This window comes from Pan paniscus, chromosome 10 (assembly GCF_029289425.2).
Source record: "Pan paniscus chromosome 10, NHGRI_mPanPan1-v2.0_pri, whole genome shotgun sequence".
Classification (NCBI taxonomy): Eukaryota; Metazoa; Chordata; class Mammalia; order Primates; family Hominidae; genus Pan; species Pan paniscus.
The window spans coordinates 119302002-119328631 of NC_073259.2; the positions used below are offsets into that span (position 1 = coordinate 119302002).

General features: G+C 49.4%; 1 protein-coding gene across 7 annotated transcripts in view; it reads left to right on the forward strand.

Annotated features, from left to right (window-relative positions):
• Nucleotides 1-26630, forward strand: part of CUX2 (cut like homeobox 2) — a 323266-nt gene that overhangs the window by 207989 nt on the left and 88647 nt on the right. For all 7 annotated transcript variants that reach the window (XM_034934493.2, XM_034934495.4, XM_034934490.4 and 4 more), the window contains exon 4: nucleotides 23195-23273. In XM_034934493.2, the coding sequence (XP_034790384.1) occupies nucleotides 23195-23273 (79 nt within the window). The remainder of the gene's footprint in view (nucleotides 1-23194; nucleotides 23274-26630) is intronic.

The window sequence follows — 26630 nt, forward strand, 5'->3', positions numbered from 1 at the left end:
TCCAAACCATAGCAGAGCCCAATAGTCTGTAGTTTGTCCAGAAGTCAAGATAAAGAAATACATGCTGCTGAGAATGGGTTGCTTCCAGTTCTAGCCCATTGGAGCCAAGCCCTGATGTCATCTTGTTTCATTCTTCCACATGCTTTTCCTAGGATCAAGACTTAACACCCCCACCCCACCCCCAGGTTCCCTGTGAAAGGGGAGCACCTGCTCCAAGGAGGCCTACTCCAACAGTTGAGAGTTAATTTTCATTTCAAACAACATGGCGGCCAAGACTGGATGTAGACATCCCACGTTGGCCCGAACCCATGGCTCATTCAACCCATGTTTCTGGCCAGGCCCTTGAGGGGCAGCTGGAGCAATCTGCTTCTTCCATGATACTGATCATCAGAACTTGGGCTGGCCAGCTTCCTGGGACCACCCCTGACAGCGTGACACTTTACAAAACTCAGCCTTCAGCTATGCAGTCTTAGGAAGCAGATCTCATGAGCTGACTCCTTATTGTGTGAAGTAGGATTCATGTCTCTGTTCTAAATTTTCCTCTTTCAATGTACAAGATGGGCTGATAGTTTGAAAAGTCATGAAAAGACCATGTTTTCTCATCCTTGCTTTCTTTGCTTGACAGGGGCAGACATAATTGTTCATCATTTCAACAAATATTTATTGGGCTTCTATTATGTGCCAGATGCTGTTCTAAGCAGTGAACAAAATGTTCTAGCAGAGTATGACAGATCAATAACAGTATCACCTGCTATTTGTTGAGGACCTACTACTCACTTTGACACTGGGCCAAGCTCAATTCATTATCGCATTGAATCCTGGCCTGATACAGAACTGTTATTATCCCCATCTTACAGGGGAGGAAACCTTAAAGGTTGAGTGACTTTCCTAAGTTGCAACAGCAAATAAGTGATGAAACTGAATCCTTCAAGACCAGAGGTTGGCAAATTATAGCCCGTGGGCCAAATAAAGTTTTATTGGAACACAGCCATGCACATTCATTCACATATTTCCTGCAGCTGCTTTCTCACGACAAGGGCAGAGTTGAGGAGTTGCAACAGAGATCAGGTGGCCTGAAAAGCTGAAAATACTTGCTCTGTGGCTCTTGATGAAACAGGTTTGCTGATCTGTGTTCCTAGATTAGATTTGTAGGCCAGACATGGTGGCTCATGCCTGTAATCCCAGCAGTTTGGGAGACCGAGGTGGGCAGATCACCTTAGGTCAGGAATTCAAGACCAGCCTGGCCAACATGGTGAAACCCCATCTCTACTAAAAATACAAAAATTAGCCAGGCGTGGTGGTGCATGCCTGTAATCCCAGGTACTCCAGAGGCTGAGGCAGGAGAATCGCTTGAACCTGGGAGGCAGAGGTTGCAGTGAGTCGAGATTCCGCCACTGCATTCCAGCCGGGGCAGCTGCATCCATCAACCCATCATCTATATTAGGTTTTTCTCCTAATGCTATCCTTCCCCTAGTCCCCCACCCCATGACAGGCCCTGGTGTGTGATGTTCCCTTCCCTGTGTCCATGTGTTCTCATTGTTCAACTCCCACTTATGAGTGTGAACATGAGGTGTTTGATTTTCTCTCCCTGTGTTAGTTTGCTGAATATGATGGTTTCCAGTTTCATCCATGTCCCTGCAAAGGACATGAACTCATCCTTTTTTATGGCTGCATAGTATTCCATGGTGTATATGTGCCACATTTTCTTTATCCAGTCTATCATTGATGGGCATTTTGGTAGGTTTTCTTTTACTCTTTATTATGGAAAAAATCCAGCATACAAAAGTAAAGAGAATAAAATAATTGGTCAGTCCCATGGACCCAGTTTCAACAACTATTCCTGCATAGCCACTTTCCTCTCACACCTCTAGATTATTTTGAAGAAAACTCAAGTCATTGTATCATTTTACCTGTAAATATTTTAGTATATATTTCTGAAAAAATGAATCTCTTTTTAAATGTAACCACAATATGATCTACCCTCAAAATTTTAATAGTGCTTTCTTAATGTCATCAAATACCCAGTGTCCCTGGTTAGCCCTCCCATTTTTTGAAACAGATTTTTGTTTATATCAGGACTCAAATAGGTTCACACATTATGATTGGTTGATGTGCCTTTTTTTTTTTTTTTTTTTTTTTTTGAGACAGGGTCTCGCTCTGTTGCCCAGGCTGGAGTGCAGTGGTGCAATCATAGCTCACTGCAGCCTCAAATTCCTGGGCTCAAGTGATCCTCCCACCTCAGCCTCCCAAGTAGCTGGGACTACGGGCATGCACCACCATGTCTGGCTAAGATGCACCTCTTAAGTAGAGTAATCAACTGTCACAGCTTGGCCCTGGACTGAGGGGTTCCCGGCAAGCAGAACTTTCAGTTTTAAAACTGGGAAGGTCTTGAGGTGCACAAATTTCCATGCTAAAACCAAGAAAGTCCCAGGCAAACTGAGACAAGTTGGTCAAGCCATGTCTTCTCATCTGTAAGCTCCCTGTCCATCCCTTCCTGTATGTGTGTGTGCATGTGTGTTCGTGAGCACATGTGCCTGCTCTTTGTATGTGGAAGTGACCAGAACAGTTTTTCCTAAAAACTTTCCTCTGACTGCAGCTGATTGGACCAGGGGCTGATGCTGGTCTCAAGCTAAGCCAATGATATTCATTATCCCAGGAGTTTGAATTCAGAACTGGTTGGTTTTGACTGGTCTGGGTTATTAGCTTTTTGGGTTTTTTTTGTTTTTGTTTTTTTAAAGAGGCAGAGTTCCCCAGGCTGGTCTCGAAATCCTGGGCTCAAGCAATCCTCCTACCTTGGCCTCCCAAACTGGGTTGTTAGCATGGGTGCTGTAGGGTGAACCCAGAAGCTGAGGCAGCCATTGTGATGGGCACTTTCCACCCAGGAAGTGTGTGGGGCAGCTGAGAAAGTCGGCCTAGAGAGGGGGCTGGAGGAGGGACCTCACCCCTAGTGGGGAAGTACCCACCTTGGTTCTGGGCTGTTCTTCTGGGTGCTTGTCCCGTCCTCTGGGAAGACCAGCTGTGCTTTCTCCAGCTCCCCATGTTGTCGCTAGATAGCACTGTGCTCATGAGCTTGGGTTCAATCCCAGCTCTGTCCGGAGCTGCAAGACATTGAGCAAGTCCCGTTACCTCTAGCTGAGATTTTGCTGATCACGACCCCATGGTGTCATTTAACTTGTTCTTCCATCCTTGTATTTGCTATGTATGAGCAGTTGGATCTAGAGGCATGATCAGGTGCAGGTTCAATGTTTTTAGCAAATCTACTTACAGGTAATGCTGGGCACTTCCATCGGGAGTTTCCCAGTGTACAGCCTAGTCAATCCCAAGGCAGGGGCAGGGGGCAATTGGTAGCAAGGTCTGGACTGATCAGAACAGAACAGTTGAGGCTGCCTGGGGTTGCATAAACTCCTCTCCCCCAGGGTGTCAGGAAACCTCAGCCCATGTCATTGGTCATTAATGAAAGCAGAAACCAGATTTCATTGCTGTGCAAGGTAATTAAATTACTTCAAAAATCTACTCACACATGATTATTTCCATGCTTCCCACCAAATACATGCCTCTCTCTCATTTGCTGCCATCCTGGGCTCTTAGCTGGGAGCAATGAAGGCTGTTGTGGGGGCTTCTCAAGGCTGCTTGTCTTTGAGAAACAGAATGAAAAATGGGGTCCCCATCCAAGCCCCCCTACTCTGAGAAATGGAAGCAACTTCTCCCCACAGAGCATAGGGGATACAGCACCATTTGTATTTCCAACCCAAGGTGAACTGTTCTTGGTATTTTTTTCCCTTATAAATCATGTTGTTTCAAAGTTTTGTTCTATGGTATGGCAGGAGGTGAGAAGGAGAGCAGAAAAAATGCTTATATTAAATTGGTGGTGCAGCCAGGCACAGTGACTCACGCTCGTAATCCCAGCACTTTGGGAGGCCAAGGCAGGAGGATCACTTGAGCCCAGGAGTTTGAGACCACCCTGGGCAACATAGTGAGACCCCCATCTCTACCCAAAAAAAAAATTTTTTTTTTACTTTTTTCTTAATTTTTTTCCATTGTTTTGATGCTATCTATCTAGTCATCCAGAAGCACAATTTTTCTTTTTTTAATAAACCAGACATGGTGGCACACCCCTGTGTTCCCACCTACTCCAGAGGCTGAGGTGGGAGGATCACTTGAGCCCAGGAGATCGAGGCTGTAGTGAGCCATGATTACACCACTGCACCAGTCTGGGCAACAGAGCAAGACCCTGTCTCAAAGAAAAATGATGCTGCTGGTATTCCTGGGAAAAAGAGAATGAGAAAACAATGAGGAGCATTCGAGCTAAGAGGTTTTCTCTGCGTTTTGTGTCAGGTGCAAGGGGACAGGGTAGGGACAGAGGAAAAGGAGCTGGGTCTGCCCCACCCAAGTGCCTCCTGTTTGTGTCCAGGTCCACAACCTGGACACAAACAGAAAAGTAGGACCAGGGTGGCGTTTCATCCCCAAAGCAGAGTTGCAACCTCAGTTACCCACGAGGGCCTGGCAGGTGCACAAAATGGACAACGCAGGCACAGATGAGACAACAGGGAGGCGTGGGGACTGGGGCAGGTGGGGACTCTGTAAGCCATCTGAAGGAGTGGCCTGTACCCCACTCAGGCAGATTAAAGCAGTCTGGTCTTGCAGCTCATTTCAGGAGCTGAGAGCACAAACTTCAGGGCCAAGCTGCTCTGTCTCCCAATCCCTACTCTGCCAGCTTTCCTAGCTGCATGACCCGGGGCAAGTCTCTTGACTTCTCTGCGCCTCAGTTTCCTCATCTGGAAAGTAGAAATGATAACTGCACCTGCCACTGGTGTGACACAGAGATTCATATAGTGAACGCCACCATCAGTGACACTGATTGCATGAAATCTGCCATGGTGGGAGTATTTACACCACAGCCATTGGCAGACACTACAAATCAGACCTTTTTTATTTTTTCTCACCAGACAGCCACTTGTTAAACCTTTACCAGTGCAGGCACCTTCCTCACAGGGCTTTTAGGATGATTTCTAGACTGAATATATATAAAGCACTTAAAACGGTGCCCAGCACACTGGCCACCCTCCAATTCACTGTATTCCTCTTTGTGTGATCAATGTGATTATAATGGGGGAACATGACACTACTGTGGCCACATCTTCCAATTCTTCCAGAGAAGCTGGAAATCTTGATTTTTATGCAAAAAACAAAAATCTCCGGATTCTTAAAGATTGGCTAACATCAATCATTTTTAAAACCTGAGCAAAACAAAGTGCATGTGGAATTTGGACCACAGGCTCCACATTTGCAAAGTTGGACTTAGAGGAATGGACTGTGGGTGTTATCTGGCAAGGCGAGGTCCTTTCTCACCTCTCACCTTTGTATGCAACTGCTCTCCCTCCTGTTGAATCAACGGCCTGCCTCTCTTGTGTGAGCCTGTGCCTCTTCCTCCTTGAAGCCCTCCTAGCTGTGCCCTGCAGGGTACATGACTCCGTCCTTGACTGTCCCTCCTCAAAGCGCTGCTTCCCTGCCACCCTCTGCTGTGGTCTATGTCTTTCTGACTCTAGGACTGAGGGGCTGGGGCTGTGTTTTGTTCATCTTGGCATAGGGCTGTGTACATCAAGGATCATAATAATTAATGATAATAAAATCAACATCTATTGAGTATCTTCTGTTTGCTAGGCTATGTGCTAAGCACCTTTTATGTATCATCACCTTAATCCTGATGATAACCCTCAGATGTGGATATTTGTGGCCAAGGCCACAAAGAGGGAGGCATTTACTGGGAATCAAACCCAGGCTCCTCACCTCTGGAGCCCACTGCAGACGGCTGAGTCCACAGCGAGCACCGCACGTGGAAAGTTAGGCAGCAAGGACCCCGGCTAGACTGGGCTGGGATCAGACAGTGGAGGGCATGCATGCCCGGCTGAGGCTCTCCCGGGGCTGTCTCCAGCCACACTCCACAGATACGTCCAGAAAGGACGCTGCTATATTTAAAAGCCTGGGCAGGGTGGCACTTCAGTGACATTTGGGCAGCCGCCTTTCCAGAAAGGGCAGACGTGTTCTTTTAGCTCCGCTCTTCTGAGCTGGTATTTCGGAGAACTTGTCAGGATCACTGCAAAGGGGAGGCCGCTGCCACTTGGGATCCCTGCAGCCTTCCCAGAGACATGGCTACTGCAGCACAGGGCTGAGAGAGCACAGGGTGGCGAGAGTTCATGGGCCAGGTCAGGGTCACCAAGCCAGGTCAGGGGGCAGCAGGTGTCACTGGGGCCTGGCATGTAGACCCTGGACAGCCCCAAGTCTCAAGAGGGCGCCTGTTGCTGGGGGCAGGATGGGGAGAGGCGTTCTTGGCATTGCTGACCCTCTGCCCACGCTCTGGTTTTTTGGCTTCAGCCCTCATGTTCCAGGGGCGTCCACCCCTCATGTTCCCCCTAGACGATGTCATCTTCTCACACACCCTCACAACCCTTTGGCCAGAAATTCCAAGAACCGTCTGTGGCCTGGCCAACCTCACCCTGTGTTTAACAGTGAACAAAGCATATCTTTTGTTTGTTTGTTTCTTTGTTTTTGAGACAGAGTCTCTTGCTCTGTCACCCAGGCTAGAGTGCAGTGGTGCAATCTTGGCTCACTGCAGCCTCAGACTCTGGGTTCAAGTGATTCTCCTGCCTCAGCAACCGAAGTACAGGTGCCCGCCACCACGCCCGGCTAATTTTTTTTTCCATATTTTTAGTAGAGACAGGGTTTCACCATGTTGGCCAGGCTGGTCTTGAACACCTGACCTCAGGTGATCCACCCACCTTGGCCTCCCAGAATGCCGGGATTATAGGCGTGAGCCACTGCGTCTGGCCCAAAGCATATCTTTTAACTGCTGATGTCTTCACACCCCAGCTGGGTCCCGATGTCCCTGCTCTCTAGGTGGGGACACTGAGGCACAGAGTGTTCCAGGAAAGCTGCTAGTTCTTTCTCCACCTAGGCATGCCTCACCACCCAGGAAGTCTCACATTCCTGCAGGCACCGCAAATGGCCTTTTTCTCCAAGCCCAGGTTGGAACTGAGTCAGAAGGGCCTCTTCTGTGTGCAGGACTCACATGGAGGTTCGGCTGGCAGTTTGCCAGCCATAGGAGGGGGAGGTGGATGCTGCCTGGAAGCAGAAGTAGGACAAGGACCAGCCCTCCTGTTGCAGCATTGTCTGTCTGTCACCCGGCTATGCAATCACTCCTTCAGGGTTGGGGAGGGGCTGGTGGGCTTTGAGAAATTTCAAGGAGCGGGGCGAACCCAGGATAAAGGGGGTGTCGGTCTAGGCCACAGAGAAACGCTAATGCTCATGGGGCCTGGACGGGCTCACACCCATACGGGGAGCCAAATGCAGACCCTCAGCCTGTCCCAACAGACGGCTGACACCCAGCTCCAGGTGGCCGCTGTCGATGGAAACATGGGCCCAGGGTGGCCAGATCCTCTAATTTCCCAAGAGAAGCCAGCAATTTGGAACTCTTCTGGTTTTTAAATACTGGCTCAATATATATGCACATATTTTCATGCTCACAGGACTTTATGGAGGTATAATTTACATACAGTAAAATGCGCAAATCTTAAGTGTATAACTTGATGAATTTTGACAGCTCAAATATTTTTAAAACACTGGAGGGTCCAAGAAAATATGTTGTCCATGGGGTGCATCTGGCCGTGGACCCACCATCCATGGCCCCCAGTCTCGTGTGTCGTGTGACCCCCATGAACGAGGTGGGACACACATGTGCAGGGAGCACACATGGCAGTATCCCATGGGGAGGGGCAGGCTTTGGCAAGAGCCCAGTGATCATGCATCATCCCTTTACTCACACAGCGCAGAGAACAGGCTCTGGAGCCCGGGCTGGAAATCCGAGCTCTGCCACTTGCTGTGTGACTTTGCACACGTTTCCCCACCTCTCTGAAGGCTCATTTTCCCCATCTGTGAAATGAGGAAGAGAAGGATACGGACCCCAGGGCTCTTGCACAGATTCACTGAACTCACATGATAAGCACTGAGAAAAGTCCCGGGTGCTATTGCCTTTTTTTTTTTTTTTTTTTTTTAATTAATAGACCCTTTTTTTTTTTTTTTTTTTTTTAGTGGGGTTGGAGACAGAGTCTCACTCTATTGCCCAGGCAGGAGTGCAGTGGCATAATCTCGGCTCACTACAACCTCTGCCTCCCAGGTTCAGGTGATTCTCCTGCCTCAGCCTCCCGAGTAGCTGGGATCATAGGCACGCGACACCATGCCCAGCTAATTTTTGTATTTTTAGTAGAGACAGGGTTTCACCATGTTGGCCAGGCTGGTCTCAAACTCCTGACCTCAGGTGATCAGCCTGCCTTGAGCCTTCCAAAGTGCTGGGATTACTGGCATGAGTCACTACGCCCAGCCTAGATCCTATTTTTTAGAGCAGTTTTATTTGGGCTTAGAGAGAATTTGAGCAGAAAGTATAGGGAGTTACCATAGACTCCCTCTTCCCCCACCCCAATTCCCCGATGACTAACATCTCGCATTAGCGTGTGGTGCATTTGTTACCGTGATGAACCAGTGTCAAGACACAATTATTCACTATAGTCCATACTTTACGTGAGGGGCCACTCTTTGTGTTGCAAAGTTCTAGGGGCTTTGACAAATGCATGATGTCATGTACCCACCGTCACAGTGTCATATAGGACAGTGTCACTGCCATCGGGAATATTTCTTAGTTCTCATGGCTGCTACAAAAAAAAAAGGCCAAAGTGGCTGACAAAGAGCTCCTGGTGGGAGCCCACCCCCTTTCCCTTCCACTCAGGGAATCACAGCACATTCAGGTGACAGAAGGGACATTTTAGGGGTGAACCTGAGTTTGTTCTGAATTACCCAAAATGGAAGCCACTTGCCCACTTCAGGTGTGGGGGTGGGGGTGTCACACAGATTCCAACCCCAAATTCCTTACCACACAACTGGCTCTAAGTCCAAAGACAGCCCCCCGCCCCCCAATTCACACCCTGCCTTGGCCCCTCGTGTGTGTATATTGGAGCCGCCTTCTCAGCCTCTCTGGGCCTCTAAAACAAGAGGACCCAGGGCTGCCCCTGGGAGCGTTTGGAGGCTCAGATGCGCTAATTCCCGTGAAAAAGGTCTTTGTAAGCTATAAAAAGCTCTAGATTAAAATTGGAAGGTATTATGATTATAATCAGTTAGGCAGAAAAACTGAACTGTTGGCAAAACGAGCCTGGCCTTCGGAGGCTGAGCCTTGGGAAGACATCCTCATCAGTTGCACACAGGGGGCTGGTGGCAATTGTCTGTGGTTTGTTCCTCTGGGAGGAGGTGGCCCAAAAGACACACAGCTGGAAACTGCTTCTGGCTGGAATGGCAAGGTCAGAGCCGGAGCACCCACTCTAGGTTGTTGCTGCGTGCATGACCTGCCAGCCACATGCCAAGCAGCGTGGGGCCATGCTTGTGGCATCAGCAGCTCCCAAAAAGAGAAAACTGGACATAGATGCTTCCCAGAGCCCATGAAAGTGGATCTGGATTCCCAGCTTCATGTACTGGCCACACCCCAGGCAGGGCAGGAAACATAACTTCTGCCCTGGTCTCATCTCCATATATGACCATATCAAAGAATTGATACTGCAGCTTTCGGCTCATTATATGAGCGTATAGTGTATTTTTTTAATACCCAAAAGCGAAATTTATTTGCAAGGCGCTAAAGAAAGCCTCCTGTCCCTTTTATGCCAGGAGCCCTCGGAAGAGAAGAGAAATTGTGTATTCACTGCTAAAAAAAGCCCTGGCTTATACAATTTTAACAATAGAAAAATGATCTTTGTGCTTCGGTGCATGGATGCTTAGAGGAAAACAGGCAGTCTGTTCAGGTAGCTGGTGAATTACAAATGAGTGATTCCCCTTTGTTTTGAGTGACAAGCAATTTAAATGCAGTCTTACGTGGAGGCCTGGAAATTGTTTTTCCCCCAGAAGAGAGAGAACGAGAGGAAAAGGAAAAGGGAAAAAAGCTTCCTTTTGGAACTGAGAGATTATATTAGTTGCCACCGAGCGGAGGTGAGAAGTTAGAACTTCATTTGATAATTATAAAATCAGCAGTTTGTGATTGGACATAATTGATGATTACACTGTTGCTAATAGCAGGCCTGCCAGCCATTGCTTGTGGGACATTTCATTTTTGCACTGCTTCCAAGCCGTGAAAGCCAGCCTGGCACGGAACACCACTCGCGGTATCTCCGGGAGCCTGACATAAATGCATTTGGGGGATTGTATTATGTTGGATCAAAAGTGTTCTTAATGCCGACATTTGAAAACACTTTGCTCTGTGCCTTATTTTTACCCTGGGAATAATTACAAATATTAGAATAAAATTGCATGGTGTTCCTCTTCCTGCAGACCCTCCCCTCAGCCAGAGCCTGGGTGGGTAGGTGGGCTTCCTAGGTCTTGCACTGGCCTCATTAAAATCCCAGCAGTGGTCCAGAGGGGTGCAGGGGATGTTCATGTGAGGACAAGACAATATCTGTCTGTCTCTCTGTCTCTCTATCTGTCTGTGTGGGCCAGGATTACAAGGCTCACACGTGTAATCCCAGCGCTTTAGGAGGTCAAGGCAGGAGGATCACTTGAGGCTAAGAGTTCAAGACCAGCCTGGGCAACATAGCAAGACCCCACCTCTACAAAAAAAGAAAATGAAAATATTAGCCAGGCATGGTGGCGTGTGCCTGTAGTCCCAACTACTTGTGAGGCTGAGGCAGGAAGATCGCTTGAGCCCAGGAGTTTGAGGCCACAGTGAGCTATGATGGCACCACACCACTGCACTCCAGCCTGGGTGACAGAGTGAGACCCCATCTCTAAAAGATATGTATATTATATCTGCCTTGGTGAATTAGAATCTAGAATCAATGCACAACTGAGTTTGAAGGAGCCTTCGGCCCATAGCCCAGCACCTTCACTTTACAGATGGGGAAACTGAGGCTCTGAAAGGGAAAATGACTGCCCAAGGTGAATGGGGATGCAGGCCCCAGTTAAAACCAGAACCCGGGTCTCCTCACCCCCAGGCTAGTTTCTCCTCTTTCCTACCCTGCTATTTGCTTCCTCAAGACAAGTGCTGGGACTTCTGGGGCACATCCTGGGCCTCTGTCCCCTCCCTACCAGGGAGCTTGCAAGAGGTCTCCACAGAGCAGTCAGGACCTCAGCTGAGTTTGAGCTACTAGGAGGGCATCATTCTCCACTGTTCTCTGGGAAGCCTCGGGGTTTTATGTAAGTTTGGCAGTTTGGCAGGATTAGCTCAGGGAGGCTCTTAAGTTCCTTCCTTATATTATTTGTGGTTTGTTCATTCATTCAGTGTTGGTTTATTGCCCACTCTGTGCCCAGCCCCGCCTGGGCTCTGAGGGAGAAAAATGTTAATGTCATAGCAGGAGCCATTGAAGATCATCCAGTAGGCCAGGCGTAGTGGCTCACACCTGTAATCCCAGCAATTTGGGAGACTGAGGCAGGAGGATCACATGAGCCCAGGAGTTCCAGACCAGTGTGGGCAACATAGGGAGACCCCCATCTCTAAATGAATGAATGAATGAATGATTATCCAGTTGTTAAAGCCCCAAGCTGTGGAGTCATCCGTGGCCCCTCTGTTGCTCTTATGCCTCCAACATCCACTCTGTGTTCCCAAGGAGCAAATCCTGTGGCTCGACCTTCACAATCCCAGAATCCTAGCACCACTGCCACCATCCTGCTCTGAGCCGCCTGGGTTGTTCTCCTGGAACTCGGCAGGAGCCACTTCCCTGGTCTCCCTGTTTCCACCCCAGACCCTCAGTCCCTTCTCCGCACAACAGCCAGATGGGTCCTGTTAAAACGCGTGTCAGATCACAGGAATGTGCTCTCCTCTGCACAAAACCCTCCTGTGGCTCCTCAGACCCCTTGGAGAAAAAGACTGGATCCCCGCAGTGACCCCCAGGGCTCTTCCCCCCCACTCACCTCCCGACCCCCTTTCTTCTTCGCCTTTGTCTACCATCTCCCACCACACCAGCCTCTCTGCTGGCATTCAAACAAGCCAGACAGCCCCTGCCCCAGGGCCTTTGCACCTGCCGTTCTCGCTGTCTGCAATACTCTTTCCCAAAGCTCCCCACGACGCCTTCCCCTCCTGTGGCCCCACATGCCCTGCCCAGGACTCCTGTCACCTCCCTACTCCATTCTCCTCCCCTGCACTTGACGACTGTCCCACATTCTCTTTCATGATTTATTTCATTGCTCGCCTCTGCCTCTAAACATGTCAGCTCCACAGAGGTAGGTGTTTGCACCAGTCTTGCTTGGTGCTGAATGCCCAGTACCTAGAACAGCCCCATCCCTAGGAGATGCCTGATTAATATCTGTTAAGCAAATAAATGTATTAGGCATCTGTGATGGGTCAAGCACCGTCTTAATGCTTTGCATGTATGATTTTATTTTTATTTAATTTATAAAATACTGTTTTTTTAGAAACGGCCTTTTTTTTTGAGATGGAGTCTCACTCTGTTTCCTCAAAAGTAGTTGTGGTTTTTGCCATTTTTGTTTTGTTTTGTTTTGTTTTTGTTTAGTAGAGACGGAGTTTCACTATGTTGGCCAGGCTGGTCTCGAACTCCTGACCTCAGGCGATCCACCAGCCTCAGCCTCCCAAGGTACTGGGATTCCAGGTGTGAGCCACCATGCCCAGCCATATTCAATTTTTTTAAATGCTAGTCTCTACCCTTGGGATGCCCACTGGCTAGTTGAGAAAATGGAGCAATGTTTGGATAGAAGCTAGCATTCCTGCAGCCCTGATGTCAGCAGATGCTGACGGATGCGTGGGTGCCCTGTGTTCAGAGGTAGGGATGCTCAGAATCCAGACCAAGCACAAACACCTCCTTTCACTAAAACACAAACACAAATCAGGGTGCCTGGTGCTTCTCCAGACATCCCTAAGGATCACTATGTATTTAGGCACTGGGGAAGGGCTGGCTTGAGTCCCTGGGCACGCACATAGTAGGTGCTCAGTGTGCACCATCTGCTGCTGTTGCAGAGTTGCTGTGCACCCCGTGCCCATCATCATTGCAGGTTGAGGCATAGAGGGCAGAATCTGGAAGCTGGACCTGCACATCTGAGGAGAGGGGGCCTCAGAGCTCAAGCTCTGAATCACTGACTTACACATGAGGGTTCAAAATGAATTAATGACTTCCACCTGTGAGTTCAGAATGACTTAGTGACTTACACCTGTGAATTCAAACTGAGTGACTTACACCTGAATGCTCAAAACGAATTAATGACTGACACTTGAGGGTCCAAAAATGAATTCGTGACTTATACCTGAAAGTTCAAAAGGAATTAATGACTTACACCTGAGGGTTCAAAATGACTTAGTGACTTACCCCTAAGGGTTCAAAATGAATTAGTGACTTACACTTGGGAATTCAAAATGAATTAGTGATTTACATCTGAGAAGGCAAAACAATGACAATGACAGGTGGCCAAATGCGTTAATTCTGTTCCAACCAATCAGTCTTTTTTTTTTTCTTTTTGAGACAGAGTCTTACGCTGTCACCCAGGCTGGAGTGCAGTGGCACGATCTTGGCTCACTGCGACCTCTGCCTCCCGGGTTCAAGAGATTCTACTGCCTTAGCCTCCTGAGTAGCTGAGATTACAGGTACTCTCCTAATATTTGTATTTTTAATAGAGACGGGGTTTCACATGTTGGCCAGGCTGGTCTCGAACTCCTGACCACAGATGATCCCTCCGCCTCGGCCTCCCAAAGTGCTGGGATTACAGGCGTGAGCCACCACACCCAACCTTAATCAGTCTTTAGAACCAGCTAGTGCTGGCTCCTGAAACAGGCTAGGCCTCTCTGGGACCCCTGGGTGACCCTCCAGAGGGCCAGAGAGGGTCTCCAATTTCTGCCCCATTTTAGCAGGAGCCTGAGAACCCAGTTTGACAACAGTAGCTATCAAAACAAAAGTCAAACTTATTTCTTATTTAATCCCTGACATTAAAATGTAATTTTCATTTGCTCAGCAGCATCACTGATGGATGGCAGAGAGCACGTTAGCACTCACCCGGGAACGGGGGCCCCAGCAGACACACCTGGAGGCAGGCAGGGTTGAGTCCTGCAGCTCCTCCTGGCCTCCCGTCCCCCACCTACCTGCCGGCCTGGCTCCTCCAGCTCTTTTGGTTATTCCAGCTGCTTCCACCAGCCCCCAACCAAAGAATCAATTCTGAGTGGAGGCTGAGAAGCATGGGCTTTGCTGTCAGACTAAGCTGCGTCCGAGTCTCAGCTCCCAGCACCATGTGGCCATCACCCTCTGTGCCTCGACATCTTCATCTGTTAAATGGGATAGTCACACCCCCAGAGGGATGAGGGTTAAGCTAATGTGCATCCAGTACATAGCACAGTGCCTGGCACAGAGTCAGTGCTCAGTAGTCACTGTTATCATCAATAATAATGCACAAATCAGCCAATTGAAGTAGCTGTTACCCCCATTTTCCGGGTGGTAGGAAATCAGAAGGGTGCTGTAAAGAAAAGGGATCTTTCACAGAGACTGTCAGAGTGAGTGGGAACCCTCAGGATAGTCTAGCCAGACCTCCCCACATGTGGGTCTCCCTGAGTACCTTTACAGCCTCACAGATACAGGGGCATGTACTTGGATGCCTCCCCTGGTGGGGAGCTCAGTACCTCCCACCCAGACCCCAAAGCACCCCTGAGTGGTCAACAGGAGCCCCTCCCCCTCTGGTACATCTGAGCAAGTCTTGGCCCTGCTTCATGGCTTCCAGGGGTTCTCATCGCTCCTCTCCACGGCCCATCGGCCCCTACCCACCGCACCAAACCTATCTCCCACCACAGCCCCCCTAGCTCTCCGTGGCCCTCCTTTCTTCTCTGAGCCCCCCTCGCACTCTTGCCCCTCTTTGCCTTCTGTGTGGCCCGCTGATCTGCATGCCCTAGAGGGACAACCAGCCTTCAGAGGCCATCAAGGGACACCCCTTCCCCTCTGAACCCAGCTCATTCCTTCACTCCCCAATCTCTGGGTTGCCTTTCCATTGCCCGAGTTCATTCTGAGACCCTCCAAGCACCTGCCTCCTCTCGCTTGTCCACCAGTCTTCAGCTTCTTCTGGAATTCCTGCCACATCAGACATCCACCCCCCATCATCTCTCAGAATCACTCTACCCTCTCCAGAGCCCAGGACCCAGTGGTAGAGGGAGGCTGTTCTCAAAGTATGTTCCACGGAACCCAGGGAAGGAGTTGTGCAGTCTCAATGGCAGGTCCCCCTTTTCATGCCCACAGCACTTGGAGAAGCACAGTTTGCAGCTGCAAGTCTGGGCCCTGGAGTGAGAGGCACCTGGGCACCGATACCACCTCTGCCACTAACTAGTGCTCTCATCTTAGCCAAGTGACTTAACATCCCTGCCCCTTAGTTTCTTTCTTCCTCTGTAGAAAAGGGCCGATCACAATGCTCACATCCTAAAGGTGTGCTTGGGGGAAGGCGGGGATTTCAAAGAAGACGCCTGGAGCACATAGTAAGGCTTAGAACTTGGCACAGAGTGGTTCTCAGTGGCTCCCAGATGTCCCTGCGACCTCAGACAGCTTGGCGGAGCTCAGCCTAGGGGAGGGGGCCCAAATTTTCTGTTTTTAACCACCTGGCTGAAAAGAGCTATGTGGCTAGAACAGGCTTGACTCGCCCCTGGCAGAAGCAGTTCTACACCTGCTGCGTTCATCCTCGGGGGACTAAACACATTGTCACCCCTCGTATCACAGTGGGCTGCGTAAATGCCATGTGCTTCCACAGATGCTGAGCTATTCCTGACAGTGACCTTCTTGAGGGTGTCTGTGGATGGTCTCCACCTCCTCCCTCTTCCCTCCTCCTCCCTCTCCTTCCTCCCCCTCCCACTTCTTCCTCCCCTTCCCTTTTCCCCCTCCTCCTCCCTTTTCCTCTTCCTCCTCTTCCTCCTCCACTTCCTCCTCCTCCTCCCACTTCTTCCTCCCCCTCCCACTTCTTCCTCCTCCTCCCACTTCTTCCTCCTCCTACTTCTTCCTCCTCCTCCCACTTCTTCCTCCTCCTCCCACTTCTTCCTCCCCCTCCCACTTCTTCCTCCCCCTCCCACTTCTTCCTCCCCCTCCCACTTCTTCCTCCCTCTCCCACTTCTTCCTCCTCCTACTTCTTCCTCCTCCTCCCACTTCTTCCTCCCCTCCCACTTCTTCCTCCCTCTCCCACTTCTTCCTCCTCCTCCCACTTCTTCCTCCCCCTCCCACTTCTTCCTCCCCCTCCCACTTCTTCCTCCCCCTCCCACTTCTTCCTCCCCCTCCCACTTCTTCCTCCCCCTCCCACTTCTTCCTCCCCCTCCCACTTCTTCCTCCCCCTCCCACTTCTTCCTCCTCCTACTTCTTCCTCCCCCTCCCACTTCTTCCTCCCCCTCCCACTTCTTCTTCCCCCTCCCACTTCTTCCTCCCTCCCCCACTTCTTCCTCCTCCTACTTCTTCCTCCCCCTCCCACTTCTTCCTCTTCCTCCCACTTCTTCCTCCCCCTCCCACTTCTTCCTCCCCCTCCCACTTCCTCCTCCCCCTCCCACTTCTTCCTCCCCCTCCCACTTCTTCCTCCCCCTCCCACTTCTTCCTCCCCCTCCCACTTCTTCCTCCCCCTCCCACTTCTTCCTCCCCCTCCCACTTCCTCCTCCCCCTCCCACTTCCTCCTCCCCCTCCCACTTCTTCCTCCCCCTCCCACTTCTTCCTCCCCCTCCCACTTCTTCCTCCCCCTCCCACTTCCTCCTCCCCCTCCCACTTCCTCCTCCCCCTCCCACTTCCTCCTCCCCCTCCCACTTCCTCCTCCCCCTCCCTCTTCCTCCTCCCCCTCCCTCTTCTTCCTCCCCCTCCCTCTTCTTCCTCCCCCTCCCTCTTCTTCCTCCCCCTCCCTCTTCTTCCTCCCCCTCCCTCTTCTTCCTCCTCCCTCTTTCTCCTCCTCTTTCCTCTTCCTCCTCCTCCCCTTCACTCTTCCTCCTCCTCCTCTTTCCTCTCCCTCCTCCTTCTCCTCCTCACTCTTCCTCCTCCCTGCTCTTCCTCCTCCCTCTTCCTCCTCCTTCCTCCTCCTTCCTCCTCCCTCTTCCCCCCTTCCTCCCTCCTTCCCCTTCCTCCTCATTCTCCATCTTCCTCCTCTTCCTCTTCCTCCTCTTTCTTCTCCTCTTCCTCCTCTTTCTTCTCCTCTTCCTCCCTCTTTCTCCTCCTCTTCCTCCCTCTTTCTCCTCTTCCTCCATCCTCCTCCTCCTCTTCCTGTCTTTTTCTCCTCCTTTCCGCATGGCCTTCAAGGGTGTTCCTGTCATAGGGCAAATCTGTCATTCTGGGCACTTTGTTGCTGCCCTTCTGTGTGGTTGGGCAGAGCCATGAGACAGAAACACACAGCCTTTTATTGAACATGGCCTTTTATGCCAAGCTCACTTGTTCTCAGCATGTGGGTGAAATGCATTGAGTTTCAGCCCTTGGAAAAGATATCCTATGTGATTAGAAGAAGAATTTTCTGATTTATTTGAAAGCTTTCATCAGCTTCCATGGGACTCTTTGCTGCATGTTAGCTCATCCTGCCCCAACAGCTTTGTAGGCAGGTAGAGGTTATTCTTCCCACTTGATGCACGGACAAACTGGGGCCAAGAGATGCTCATAGTGACATTAGGCCCAGTACCAGGTCAGGCTCTGATGCCATCAGGAATTTAAGGACCGCAGTGGCTCACACCTGTAATCCCAGCCCCTTGGGAGGCCAAGGCGGGCGGATCACCTGACGTCAGATGTTTGAGACCAGCCTGGCCAACATGGTGAAACCCTGTCTCTACTAAAAGTATAAAAATTAGCCAGGCATGGTAGTGCATGCCTGTAATTCCAGCTACTCAAGAGGCTGAGGCAGGAGAATCACTTGAACCTGGGAGGTGGAGGTTGCAGTGAGCTGAGATTGCGCCACTGCACTCCAACCTGGGCGACAGAGCAGGACTCCATCTCAAAAAAAAAAAAAAAAAAAAAGAGGAATTTAGGGACCTGGCCTTCCACAGACAGCCAGTCATTGCCTTGAAACAAGACTGAATGAGGCAGGAAATCTACACGGCTCCTGTCTTTGAAAGTCAGTTGACTTTGGGAAGCCCTAAACATGAACTGATTCACACTGAGTGCCAGTCCAGGATTTCTTTTGATTGTAAAGATAGAGTCTCATTCTATTGCCCAGGCTGATGTGCAGTGGTGTGATCACAGCTCACTGCAGCCTCGAACTCCTGGGCTCAAGCGAGCCTCCTACTTCAGCCTCCTGAGTAGCTGGGACTGCAGGGGTGCACCACCACACCTGAGTAATTTTTTCAGGATTATTTTTCTTTTTTTGAAACAGGGTCTTTTTCTGTTGTCCAGGCTAGAGTGCAGTGACACGAGTGCACTTAGAGTGCATTGCAGCCTAAACCTCCCAGACTCAAGTGATCCCTCTTCCTCAGCCTCCCAAGTAGCTGGGACCACAGATGTAGACCACCACACCCAGCTGTGTGTGTGTGTGTGTGTGTGTGTGTGTGTGTGTGTGTTTGTGTGTGTGTGTGTGGAGATAGGGTCTTGCTATGTTGCCAGGCTGGTCTCAATCTCCTGGACTCAAGTGATCCTCCCACCTTGGCCTCCCAAGTGCTGAGATTATAGGTGTGAGCCACTGTACCTGGCCTCAGGATAATTTTTTATCTCTGTTTTTAAAAATATTGTCCAGCTGTTAGATGAACCCCTAAAGCAAGGATCAGCTAACTTTTTTCTAAAAGGGGCCAGATAGAAAATATTTTTAGTCTCACGGGCCACAAAGTGTCTTCCACAACTACACAACTCTGTCCTTGTAACATAAAAGCAGCCATAGACACGTAAAACAGTGACCATGCCTTTGTTCCAATAAAACTTTATTTACACAAACAGATGAAGGGCCAGATTCACACCAAGGACCAAAGATTGCCAGCCATTGATCCATGAGATCAACAGTGTCCAGCAGGAAAAGAACACAAGCCACATTTGTAATTTAAAATTTCTAGTAGTTACAATTTAAAAAGTAAGAAGTGTAGCTGGACGCAGTGCCTCACGCCTGTATTCCCATCACTTTGGGAGGCTGAGGCAGGCAAATCACTTGAGATCAGGAGTTCAAGACCAGCTTGAGCAATATGTTGAAACCCCGTCTCTACTAAAAATACAAAGATTAGCCAGACGTGTGGTGCACATCTGTAATTGCAGCTACTCTGCACTCCAGCCTGGGTGACAAAGTGAGACTCTGTCTCAAAAAAAAAAAAAAAAGAAATTAAGAAGTGGGTGAATTTAATTTTAATAATATATTTTATTTAGCCTGATATGTTCATAACACTAGCATTTCAAAATGTAATCAATATAAAAATTATTGGTTTTGGGAGGCCAAGGCGGGTGGATTGCCTGAGCTCAGGAGTTTGAGACTGGCCTGGGCAACATGGTAAAACCCCGTCTCTACTAAAATACAAAAAAATTAGCCAGGCGTGGTGGTGGGCACCTGTAATCCCAGCTACTCAGGAGGCTGAGGCAGGAGAATTGCTTGAACCTGGGAGGCAGAGGTTGCAGTGAGCCGAGATCACACCACTGCACTCCAGCCTAGGCAACACAGCGAGACTGTCCAAAAAAAATTTTTTTTTAATTATTGCCGGGCGCGGTGGCTCACACCTGTAATCCCAGCACTTTGGGAGGCCGAGGCGGGCAGATCATGAGGTCAGGAGCTCGAGACCATCCTGGCTAACACGGTGAAACCCCGTCTCTACTAAAAATACAAAAAATTAGCCAGGCATAGTGGCGGGCGCCTGTAGTCACAGCTACTCGGGAGGCTGGGGCAGGAGAATGGCGTGAACCCAGAAGGTGGAGCTTGCAGTGAGCCGAGATCGTGCCACTGCACTCCAGCCTGGGCTACAGAGCGAGACTCTGCCTCAGAAAAAAAAAAAAAAAAAGTATTGGGGTATTTTACATTCCTTTTTCTTTCTAAGACTTAGAAGTGCTATATTTTACACTTACAACCCATCTCAGTTTGGAATCGTTGCATTTCAAGTGCTCAGTAGCACATGGACCGGTGGCTGCCTTATTGAACAGCTCCGCTCCAGTGGGGAAAACTTAAGACCAAAACTATTATCCTCCTTATAATGTTAGATTTAGTCTTCCCCACTGGAAGAGATAAATCATGGACCATTATACACTGATAAGTGCCATGAAGGGAAAGTAGGGGGTGCTCTAGGCAGGGACAGGGAAACATTAAAGGAATCTTCCAGCACTTGTCCCCACCCTTGCTCAGTCTCTCATTGGAGGCCAGTGCCTTTCCTCAGACCCCAGCCACCACATGCACTCAGCTCAGGCAACCGTAAAATGGAACATTGAGTCATTCTTCTGGCTGGTCTTTGATAATTCTCCTTCTAAGACCCATGAGATGAATTGCTTTTGTTTCTCATTGTTTTCTTGGGTGCCAAGTCACCAGCACCGCAGCCTCTCGCCCAGGGCAGCTGTAGTTGGCTTGTAAGGCAGCGGCATCCTCATGGGCCCTGAACACCCGGCCCCACTGGCTGGGGTAATTTTTCTATCCAGGACAAAAGGAAGGCAGCATTTGAATTCAGAGTGGCAATTTGAATCCCCAGACCTGGTGTGAATCTTGGCCCTGCCATTTGCTAACCGGGTGACCTTGGGCAAGTGGCTTGACGTCCTTGAGCCTCCGTTTTCTAATCTGTATGATGGGGCAGGTGGCAGCAGCCATTCGGTGATTGATGTGTCTGTGGAGACAGACTCTCATGAATAGTAAAAGCTTCTGGCACACAGTAAACGTTCGGTGCCATTTGTTTTTATTAGCCCATCAGGGATGCCCCCCCGCCCCCGCCCCAAGATTCTGAATGAATTGCCCCCTCCTCAGGGCTCACAGTAGCCGCCAGTGTTTGCACCTCCTCCTGTGCATTTGTTTTGTTTGTAAAGATAGGGTCTCATTCTATTGCCCAGGCTGGTGTGCAGTGGTTACGCTTCCTACTGGCCATAGCTGTGTCTCCCACTCAATCGCATGTCCCCAGAAACTCACTCTTGTCCATCTAAGCAAGGACAAAAATCTACCCACAGGGCCAGGTGCAGTGGCTCATGCCTGTAATCCCAGCACTGTGGGAGGCCGAGGTGGGCGGATCACTTGAGGTGAGGAGTTCGAGACCAGCCTGGCCAACATGGTGAAACCTCATGTCTACTAAAAATACAAAAAAATTAGCCAGGTATAGTGGCGGGCGCCTGTAATCCCAGCTACTCGGTAGGCTGAGGCTGAGGAGAATTGCTGGAACCCAGAAGGCAGAGGTTACAGTGAGCCAAGATTGTGCCACTGCACTCCAGCCTGGGCAACAGAGAAAGACTCTGTCTCTAAATAAATAAATAAATAAAATTTAAATTTAAAAAAGACCTACCTACAGCTTGGTGATTTTCCCTTTGTCTAGCTTCTAGAACTTTTTTTCTGCCCTCCCCCAAGTGACTTCCCCTTCTCAGGGAGATAATTCCTGATGTTCTGTTACCAAACTGGGTCAGCCTCCCCCCAATTTACACACTCCCAAGGCCACCCTGTGCTTTTCTGCCAAGCGTTTAGCACTTGTAATTAATGAGTCATCTGGGGAAGCTGCCTTAATGCCAGTGTCCCCACCGGACTGTAAGTCCCATAAGGGTGGGACATGAGTCTGCCTTATTCATGGCTGGGTTCTCAGCCCACAGTGCTTGGCGCATAGCAGGTGCTCAGGAAACATTTGTTGAGGGAATGAGAGACTGTCATCCATGCTGGAAGGTGAGAGACCAGGGACTTTCTCAGAGTAACAATGAGAGAAATTACAGAGATTTTGTAATGGATCTTTTTTTTTTTTTTTTAAGATAGGGTCTCACTCTATTGCCCAGGCTGAAGTGCAGTGGTGCAATCATAGCTCATGGCAGCCTCGAAATCCTGGCCTCAAACAATCCTCTTACCTCAGCCTCCTGAGTAGCTGGGACAACAGGCACGAGCCACCCTGCCTGGCTAATTTTTTTATCTTTTGTAGAAACAGGGTCTCACTATGTTGCTCAGGCTGGTTTCGAACTCCTGAGCTCAAACAATCCTCCCGCGTCAGCCTCCCAAAGCACTGGGATTAAAGGCATGAGTCACCACTCCCAGCCTAAAACTAACCTTTTTTAATCACTTTAATCACCAATACATTTCTACCTCTTTTAAAGAGGGTAATTCTGTTACCCTCCAACATTTGTTAAAGTTGTTTGATATCTTACGAGAGCTTTAACAATTTCTCTTTCATTTTTAGTGGCAAGAAATATTCTCTAGACGTGTCCCACTTTCCTCCTAAAACATGTATCATATTTGAACTTCCAGTCTACCCTTTACTAATAAGAAGAATAACAGGTGTCACCAACACACCGTGTGCCGGGCCCTGTGCTTAGCACTTAGGTGCGGCTCCATTTAATCCCAACAGGGGGTAGGTCCTGTTATTTATCCCACATTTTACAGATGAAGAAACTGAGAATCAGAGAGGGGCAGTGCAAGGTCACACAGCCTGCACACAGTGGAGCTGGGCTTTCAACCCAGATTTTCTAACTCCAGAGCCCACACTTTTAACCTTCATTTCTCCTTCTTGCCCCTCCCCCATCCCATGTTTGCACAAGTAGAAAATGACTAAGGCCAGGTGCGGTGGTGGCCTGTAATCCCGGCACTTTGGGAGGCCGAGGCAGGGGGATCGCAGGAGGTCGAGACGAGCCTGGGCAACCTGTAGCAAGACCCCATCGCTTAAACAAACAAGAAAAAAAATACATGGCCAGCCATGGTGGCTCATGCCTGTAATCCCAGAACTTTGGGAGGCCAAGGTGGGCAGATAACCTGAGGTCAGGAGTTTGAGACCATCCTGGCCAACGTGGTCAAACCGTCTCTACCAAAAGTACAAAAAAATTAGCTGGGCATGGTGGCAGGCACCTGTAGTGGTAGCAGGCACCTGTAATCCCAGCTACTCAGGAGGCTGAGGCAGGAGAATTACTTGAACCCAGGAGGCGGAGGTTACAGTGAGCTGAGATCATTCTATGGCACTCCAGCCTGGGCGACAGAGCAAGACTCTCTCTCAAAAAAAAAAAAAAAAAAAAAAAAACAAAACAAAAAAACCTGCAGATGTTTTCTTGTGGAAAAAAAAAAAATGATGAAATTTGCTTGCAGACACAGATGCCATGGTTACACGTGACTCTTTCTCTTGTTGTCTCCAAAGGTGGTGGCCCTTAGTAAGAGAAGTCAGGAGGCGGAGGCTGCTTTTCTGAGTGTTTACAAGCAATTAATTGAAGCACCAGGTAAGAAATGCTTGGGCTCCGTAATTGAATAGTTAACGACAATAAATAGCCATTAGGACTGTGACACAGGGACTTTGAGGTGGGATGTGGGGACATGCCTGGGCTCCTGGGTGAGGCCAGGCACTCTGTATAGGGCAGGGGGAGCTGTGGCCAGTCTGGTGTGACATGTCCCCACAGGGCTCCCCCCATCTTCCTTCATCATGTTGTCACATCAGCCAGGAGCCTGCTTTAGGGGGACTCCTGATGAGATATCCCACCTGGACCTACTTGGGGAGCTGAAATCTTACCCACTAGAGCCCCCATCCCATTAGCACAGAAGACTGAGGGCACCCAGTGCTCTCTGCCTGCAGGTGACAATAGAGGCAAGACCTCCAGTACCTCCCCCAGAATGGCACAGCCAACCCCAAAAATCTGCTGTTGAGTAAAAGCCAGCCCCAGAAGAGCACATCCTGTAGGATTCCACCTACAGAAAATCTAAAAACAGACAATTAATGTTACTCAGTGGTCAAAAGGGGGAAGCAATCCATATGGCCATCAACGGATGGATGCATAAACAAAATGTGGCCTAGACTTACAAGGGAGTATTACTCCCTTTCCATGAAAAGGCATGGAGGGCCGGGTACAGGGGATCACGCCTGTAATCTCAGCACTTTAGGAGGCCGAGGTGGGCCGATCACCTGAGGTCAGGAGTTCGAGACCAGTCTGGCCAACCCAGCGGTTTTAGTAGAAATCCCATCTCTACTAAAAATACAAAAATTAGCCAGGTGTGGTGGTGGGCACCTGTAATCGCAGCTGCTCGGGAGGCTGAGACAGGAGAATCGCTTGAACCCAGAAGGTGGAGATTGCAGTGAGCTGAGATCATGCCTGCACTCCAGCCTGGATGACAGAGCAAGACTGTCCTCTGTCTCAAATAAAAAAGGAATGGAGTTGTGATATGTGCTTCAGTGAAGATGAACCTCGAAAACACAGTGCTGAGTGAAGGAAGCCAGAAACCAAGGCCACGTAGTGTAGGATTCCATTTACATGAAACATCCAGAACAGGCAAGCCATAGATAGAGTCGATTGTTGGTTGCCCGGGGCTGGGGAGGGAGATTGGAGAGTGACTGCTTAATCGGTATGAGTTTCTTTTTGGGGGATAAAAATATTCTGGAACTAAGTGAACAAGTGGTTGTAGAACATCAAGAATGTACTAAATGTCATTGAATTGTTCACGTTAAAATGATAGATTTTCTGTTGTATGAATTTCACCTTAATTGAAAAAAAAGTCAACCTGTACTATTGGAAATCAAGATAGTGGTTTCAAACACTTGAAGGGGGCCAAGAGTTCCTGGGAGGGGCCTCTGGGTGCTGGGACTGTGGTTTCTCGGTCCTGGTTTGGGTTACAGTTTGAGAACATTTGGTTGTACACAAAGGATCTATACATATGCCAGACATCCATAAAAGCTTCCCCTATTTTATTTTATTTTATTTTATTTTATTTTATTTTATTTTATTTTATTTTTGAGACAGGGTCTTGCTCTGTTGCCCAGGCTGGAGTGCAGTAGTGCGATCTCAGCTCACTGCAACCTCCGCCTCCCGGGTTCAAGCAATTCTCCTGCCTCAGCCTCCCGAGTAGCTGGGATTACAGGCATGCACCACCATTCCCGGCTAACTTTTTGTATTTTTAGTAGAGACAGGGTTGCCCTATGTTGGCCAGCCTGGTCTCAAACTCCTGGCCTCAAGTGATCCGCCCACCTCAGCCTCCCAAAGTGCTAGGATTACAGATGTGAGCCACCAAACCCGGCCAAAACTTTCCCTTATTTTAAATGGCCCATCCCCTGCTACCTTCTCATTTACTGACCCAGAAACAGCAGCCCAAAGAGTTGAAATGATCTGCTTACCAATGGCAGAGCCCGGAGGAGGCCTTGCTGTGCTAACTCTCCCCACCCAGACCTCTCCCAGTCCTTTCCCCATCCTTCCACACAGTGGCAGGAATCAGCACTGCGGGAGGTGTTTGAGGCTGGGGGCCTGTGAAGAGGAAAATGACATCCCACCCTCAGCTGTCCAACTGCAAAACCCAAGCCACAGAGAACACAGAGTCATTTAGAGTAGATGTCAAGGTCATTTCTGGGATCTTTGTATTTGGGGTGGGAAAGTCCACTGTTCCTCTGTCTGGGGCAACTGTAGTGGGTTGGATAGTGTGGCCTCCAAAATTTATGTCTACGTGGAACTTCAAAATATGACCTTATTTGAAAATAAGTCTTTGCAGATGTAATTAGCTAAGGATCTCAAGATGAGATCATCCTGGCTTTAGGGTGAGCCCTAAATCCAGTGACTGGTGTTGTAAGAAGTATGGGGCCAGGCACAGTGGCTCAAAGCCTGTAATCCCAGCACTTTGGGAGACAGAGGCAGGAGGATCACTTGAGGTCAGAAGTTCAAGACAACCCTGGTCAACATGGGGAAACCCCATGTCTACTAAAAATACAAAAATTAGCCAGGTGTGGTAGCCTGTATTCTCAGCTACTCGAGAGGCTGAGGCAGGAGAATCGCTTGAACCCAGGAGGCGGAGGTTGCAATGAGCCGAGATCACAACACTGCACTCCAGCCTGGGTGACAGAGCAAGACCCTGTCTCAACAACAACAACAACAAAAAAAAGAGACTAGGGTACAGAGATAGCCACTGAGGAAAGCCGTGTAAAAACAGAGGCAGGGTGGAAATGATGTAGCTACAAGGCAAGGAGCACCAAAGATTGCCAGCAACCACGAGAAACTGGGAGAGACAAGAAGGATCCTCCCCTAGAGTCTTCAGAAGGAGTACAGCCCTGCCAGTGTCTTGATGTTGGACTTATGGTCCCCAGAACTACAAGACAATAAGTGTCTGTTGTTTTCAGCCCCCAGTTGGTGGTGCTTTTCTACTGCAGCCCTGGGACACTAATCCAGCAATGCTGACAAAGCTTGCCCTCCGACAGCGTGTGGCCTGGATGAAGAGGGAGGTCTTCTGGCCTGTTGCTACTCAAAGTGTGGTCTGTGGACCAGAAACATCAGCCTCACCTGCAAGCTGGTTAGAAATACAGTCTCAGCCGCAGGTGGCGGCTCATTCCTGTAATGCCAGCACTTTGGGAGGCCCAGGTGGGAGGATCACTTGAAGCCAGGAGTTTGAGACCAGCCTAGGCAACATGGAGAAACCCTGTCTCTACAAAAAAAAATACAAAAATTATCTGGGCATGGTCGTGGGCGCCTGTGGTCCTAGCTACTTGGGAAGCTGTGGTGGGAGAATTGCTTGAACCCAGGAGGTGGAGGTTGCAGTGAGCTAAGATTGTGCCACTGCATTCCAGCCTGGGTGACAGAGCAAGACCCTGTCAAAAAAAAAAAAAAAAA